The following is a 6,000-nucleotide window of genomic DNA, read 5'->3' as shown; positions in this document are numbered from 1 at the left end:
AAAAAATCACTTTTTGTTTTGTCTGTTTCTGACCGGGTCAAAAAAACATTCGAAAAAATTCCTTCACCACAAATATTACTGAGTAACGATTTCATGAATGGATTTACCTTCAGTTTGCTATTTCGTTGCTCGTATATGGGAATCATGTTCCTCATATATAACGAGCAATTGATTAAACGAAAAATCCTTATTTAGACTAAAACTGCACCGGTCACTGAATACGGAACCCGAGTGAAGACTGTCGCTAATACGGGCTCCATTTCGACGGTATAATTACTCTTGTTTCTAGCCGGTCAACATCGGATATTGTTATATCGATAACGGCAACAACACTAGCGAACGAACGAACCAACGATCCACTAATTTTCCGTCAGCACATTATCGGCTTTCGCGACAGATATTTCCGATGATCGCTGTTAGTCCACTATAGGTAGAACAGACCGCAATGTCGAGACCCTGTAAAACTAATTCACCACAACGGTTTCTATTTCGGTATATTCGGCTTGGTTTATTTATTATAAAAGCAGAATTAAAACCGTTCATGACCTATTTCTAATATCGATATCATATTCAAATGATGACACTATATCGCGATAATTCAATGTAAAATCCTCGATTAGATTTTCAGTATGAATTTCATATTTTTACGTAAATGATTCGACACTTTATGAGATCTGTATTCACCGTACGGTGCCTCGAAGCCTATATGAAACGAAATGAAATTATTCATATACATGTACGATCAGAACATCTGTTCGGCTGATTTTATAAGAGTAATAATGATCTATCGGCTGAAAAATGATCAAACAATATTGTCAGTTGCCATAGAAATAAGACTCGGTAGAAAGAATAGAAGCCATTTGAAGTTAAATAAAGTTAGAAATTAATTCTTCTTTCTCAGAAATGACGGAATCACTTCAGTTTTTTGCTTCTACTGAAAGATTTCTTCCACCGGTGCGTTTCAAGGTACCCGGTACACTTAGCAAAAGGTGCCTTCAAGGCTAAGAGGCTCTCGGATTTCTAATTAATCAGACGACACCCATAGGGGTAATTAGAAAATATTTCAATGGAAATTTAATTCCACCACACGAACATGCCTTAAACAACTGCAACATTGTAACACTGACGAAAAATTCAATTTTCAAGGCCCTGAAAGCTTTCAGTTACTGTTGGCACGAGATTAAAGCGATGTGTCGATGAATTTCGTACAGCGTTGATTATTGACTATGCATCACAGGAAAAAAATTGAAATTTGACGAATTTATGAAAAACAGGTCTCGAAATCAAAAACGCCCTGTTGAATAATGCGGCGACATTTCTCAGGATATCCGTCACAGACTCAACGAGGAGAAGATTTAACGCAGCCATTTTCATCTTAGCGTTTGATTTCCTAATGGTAGGGTAACAAGATGAATTGCGTAAGACAATGGTGTAAAACGAGCCTAATAGACGCTAACAAGATGAAAGGTTTTTTAAGGCAGAGTAAAAGAGATAATTGAGATCGATTGTTTTCAACCCACAGCCACAGGAAACCGATCCGCATTGCTTTCGTATTTTACAAAGGATTTTACAGAGAAATCTACAAATTTAGGTCACCAAGACACTGAAATAAATTGGGCCTAGGCTACTGGGTAGGCCTATAGCTTTTAGAATAAAATAAAATTGGACAATTACCAATGACACGACTTGAAAAATGCAAGAAAGCATGAAACAGAAATAAGTGGAATTTCTTAGGACTTGAAACCACCATCTACTGCGTGGCAGTATTCAATCCCAACCCAGAGACCATCATCATTTCTAGCTATAAGAATATGAGGTGTTACTGCTTGCAGTCCTGAATCTATCGGTAGGGACTAACCCTAATTCTTAATCTTCTTACAGCCCTCAACAGTTTTTCTAACCCAAATTGTAAAAATGTATTCTTCATTATACGTATATTGACAAAATAGCGTTTACTAGAATAAAACCAAATTGGCAAAATATCCACTTCTTAATAAAAAAATATCTAACATCTTAAGATGAGACATGTCCTGTGGGCCTGCTAAACGAGCTGATTGGGACAGACCTGACAAGTAACAGACAGTCTGATTGAAAGCCGATCGCTCTATCCACCACCATCCAGTTACCATTCCAATAATCAAATCAGCCATAGACAATTATTGATATTTTATTCAATTGGGGTTAAAGACTATTGATCTGTTTACACTGTCTGAAAGCCTAGATTAAAGAGTCCTTTGACACGAGATTGGCAGCTAAAGACAGAGAAGTCTCAAAGCCTCAGTTGCATTATTACGACTATGTTTTACTACAGTAGTTTCAACAGTAGCTCCTCAAAAACCTTACACTTACTAACAGACTATTACAAACACACACAGTATTTTTTTGAGTCAGACCTAACAACCCTAGAAATTTGACGTCTCACACCCAAACAACCTTAAATTCACACCCCAGAAAACTAATACCAGAAAGTGGTTACATAATATAGCGAGTGAGTGTTAAAAAAAAACAGATCGTGTATCTATTTGTTAGTCACCGACCTTGCAGGCAAAATCGTAGTACTCGGTCGGGCTTGCAGGAGGTCGCGATATCCCGTTAGGAGCGGGTAGTAGGTCGGTTTCATTGCACTCCTGTGCTTCCACCTTGTCCATATTAATATTATCCGGTTTAGTGGCGGACATCTGGATTACATTTTACACAGTATCACAGGATAAAATTCCCACACATAATGTGTGGTGACAGCAGCAGCGGCGATGTTACTCCCGAGACACCAGGCTCCACATTGTGACGCTCTATAACCGCATTTCATGCACGACGCGTGCGACATCTATCGACCATAATGACTAACTTTACCCAGTCGTCTTGCGCGTCGTCTATCGGTGGTACATGTTATTTTTATTCAAATGAGCTACCGGTCATTGAATAGAAAGTATTCAAGTGTAAATAAAACCCACAGCGGCAGTCTAAAACTCTTTCTAATAGCTCCAAAAGAAATACGAGCAGGAGATTGAATACAATGGTTGGTAGGCTAGACCTGACCGTTTTCCCTCAGATCAAAGATATTCGTTTTCAGCTCGTCGTTTAGCATTTCGAAATCATCTTAAAAGTGTACGCAAGGAGGACTAGGGGTTTTCTCAAATGTATTGTGCATTCTCCTTTCGCTGTATATAAAAGAAGACAATCGTAGATTTTGGTAAATGACTCAAATGCCGGCGAAAACAACCGTAAACACTATGATAACTGGTTCACAACACCGCGCTCAAGAATATTTTCCCTCGAGTTTCGAAAAATCTAAATTAAACTCAAAATTAACTAGCCAATTATATTCTGCATTTACAATAAAAAGACTTTAAGAGTAACATTTATCATAGAAAAATATACAAATTAATATCCTTTATCCTTGCTAACGCTACGTTACCGCTACTTCAGATAAAACAAACTATTACTCCACCCAAAACGAGAGATATATACAATAAAATGAATATTGATGAGATTATTCCCTCAAGTGGTTACGTATACAAACGACTGTACAGTACGGTATCAATCGAAATCTCTCTTTCATCTGTATGATTTATGTGCGAGTAGAGAATGTTAGGTTATATACTGTTAAAATCGAAATAGACGTACGTTATGAAATACGGTAATCTACGTAGCCTATTCTTTAGGTTTCGAAGAAATTCATTTTAAATATTCACCCGCAAATAATGGTAATATTTTGATTAAACACGTAAAATCTATAAACTAAACATCGTTTGGTTCTTCCATTTTTCTCGCGTACAGTTGCGAAATGGAATTTAGATCAGTGCTATGCGCTGAAAATTTTCACGTCAAACATTTCCTGTTTTTCAAGTCCCACGTAAAGGGAATGAGCACAGATCGTTGCCCGATTTATCTTCCTGGCTGACACAATAGGATTTACCAGAAATGGCTTGCGTGTAATTGCACTGCAAATGGATTATCCTAACAGCGAAATGACATTAGATAAAGCACTACCGTGAAATAATAGCTAGACAGTTGGAGACAAATATGCTACTCAAATACGGCTCAAAAACGTTCGGTAAAAATCCCAAGCTAGAAGGGATATTTAACGATGTATGTACTATGTATATATCAGTATTAGAAAATCTTAAAATGTTGTATATATTTTTCTTTGAAATGTGTGATACACAACAACAGTTCATTCGGCTGATGACTTTTTATAAAAATATTCAATATATACACGTTTAATGGATGGAAGGAAAATCCACAAAATGTAATCCTTCTCTGCGCCGCGTTACTATGCCGTTCTAGACACCAAATATTGGAAAATATTAGTTTGTATAATACACCGTTTCGTTGACACGGATTGGGACTTGTTGAGGCTAGAATTTGTTATCTCGGATTAATTTTGTTTGTAAAAGAATAATCGATCGACGCGAGAAGATTCATGAAAGTTGTGCAATGAAATTCTCTTCGCGAAACGGCGTCAATAATAGACAAATATTTGAAGTTCGATATCAAATAGATCGCAAAATTGGCAACGCTGATTAAATAGCAATTTAGCGTCGAAAACGAAATGCAGTAAGATAGAGATGTTACTAGGAGTGAATGACTTGGAAAGTCGTTGACCAAAATCATTCGCTGATAAACAAGTGCATGAATGCATTAGCGTTTGCCGCACCAAAACACTTTTACTAGGTCAATTTTATTTAGTATCTGTCCCTGAAAACAGCATCGGCTTCAAATTGATGGCATGTTCAAGACTTATTCATTTCGTAAAATGACTGCTGAATAATCATCCAACCTGTGAAAATGATATAGTAATTTGTTTAGATTCGCAATACGGAAATTGATATGCAATTGCTAACAGTTATATAAAATCAAACAGATTATAAGATTATGCATGGACATAAAGTCGATGCATCACGCGAGAAGCTTGACGGATTCAGATCCAGACGCAAGCAAGCGTCCACCCTTCAAAAAAAGAAAAATGGCGAAGAAACCTAGAGAACTAATCGTATGGCAAGGAAAAGTACTGGATATTGGATCCATTGAATAAGTCCTTTACTTACCTCATCGTTTTCCATCATAGCAATAGATACGACCGGCAACCGACTAGTAACTATTAAACACTATATACTTACTCGTTTTGAAGTCTCCGTATGCGTAGCTTCGCTGTGAATTCATCAGCGTTTTTTTGAGGTGCAAAAAACTAGTGAAATATATATGGCGAAATGTGACGTGTCTTACCGTGAATCCGATACCGACTGTTGCCGAGAACGAACCCGTATGAAATTTCCCCTGATCAAATTGTACAAGCAAAGACGTTTTCCCGACGCCGCTATCTCCGACAAGTATCGTCTGAAAATAGACACGTATACGAATTATAAGATACAGACATTTGTTCTATACGAATTTTTTTCTGACACAACTGAAATATCTGATTTTGATGCGCAATCTCTGACAGTACCTCATCGGAACATGGACGTGTGAAATAGTTTATACGTCCATGATCGGAATAACGCGTTAAAGTCAACATTAAATCTATTAAGAATGTTTCGCATCGAGGAATTCTAATTTATATTGGTCAAACTGGTACCAATCTCAGCAACACTTCCGTGGCCCAGTTTACATGATGGTCAAGTGCTCTGTTCCCCAAGAATAGTAACGGTCGATCGAAAAATCGCCATTCTAAACTGTGAGCAATCCCGATCGCAGGAGGCCTTATCCAATCCGCCCCGAACATGAATTGTTTTAAAATTATCATTCTAAAACGTTAACAGCTTTAAGAACAGGATTTGGGGTTCGAATCCGAGCTGAGCTTAACGAGAAACTTCATCCAGGGTTTCAATCATCATCATTATCGGCGAGGAGGAAGCAAATTGATATTCAAAACTTTTTTTTTTACAGATAAAAGGATATGAATTGTTTTGTATCATTCAACATATCAATTCGCGTGAGTTGTTCATCAGATTTGAAGCGCTGACTGACGATTTAAATTGATTTCCATTTTACATGTAAAAT

At 37.2% G+C, this 6,000-nt stretch overlaps 1 protein-coding gene across 3 annotated transcripts in view; it reads right to left on the bottom strand.

The window, feature by feature from the left end:
* LOC141903179 (ras-related protein Rab-37-like) overlaps nucleotides 1–2,749 on the bottom strand; it is a 22,607-nt gene extending 19,858 nt beyond the window's left edge. For 2 of the 3 annotated variants that reach the window (XM_074791211.1, XM_074791210.1), the window contains exon 1: nucleotides 2,538–2,749. In XM_074791211.1, the coding sequence (XP_074647312.1) occupies nucleotides 2,538–2,678 (141 nt within the window). In that variant the 5' untranslated portion in view covers nucleotides 2,679–2,749. Of the gene's footprint in view, nucleotides 1–107; nucleotides 172–2,537 lie in introns of those variants that run through there. The other variant, XM_074791212.1, reaches the window with a different exon arrangement.
* Nucleotides 2,750–6,000: the final 3,251 nt, after the last annotated feature.

Source organism: Tubulanus polymorphus, chromosome 4 (genome assembly GCF_964204645.1).
Source record: "Tubulanus polymorphus chromosome 4, tnTubPoly1.2, whole genome shotgun sequence".
Lineage (NCBI taxonomy): Eukaryota > Metazoa > Nemertea > Palaeonemertea > Tubulaniformes > Tubulanidae > Tubulanus > Tubulanus polymorphus.
This window is presented reverse-complemented; position numbering and strand designations above follow the sequence as displayed.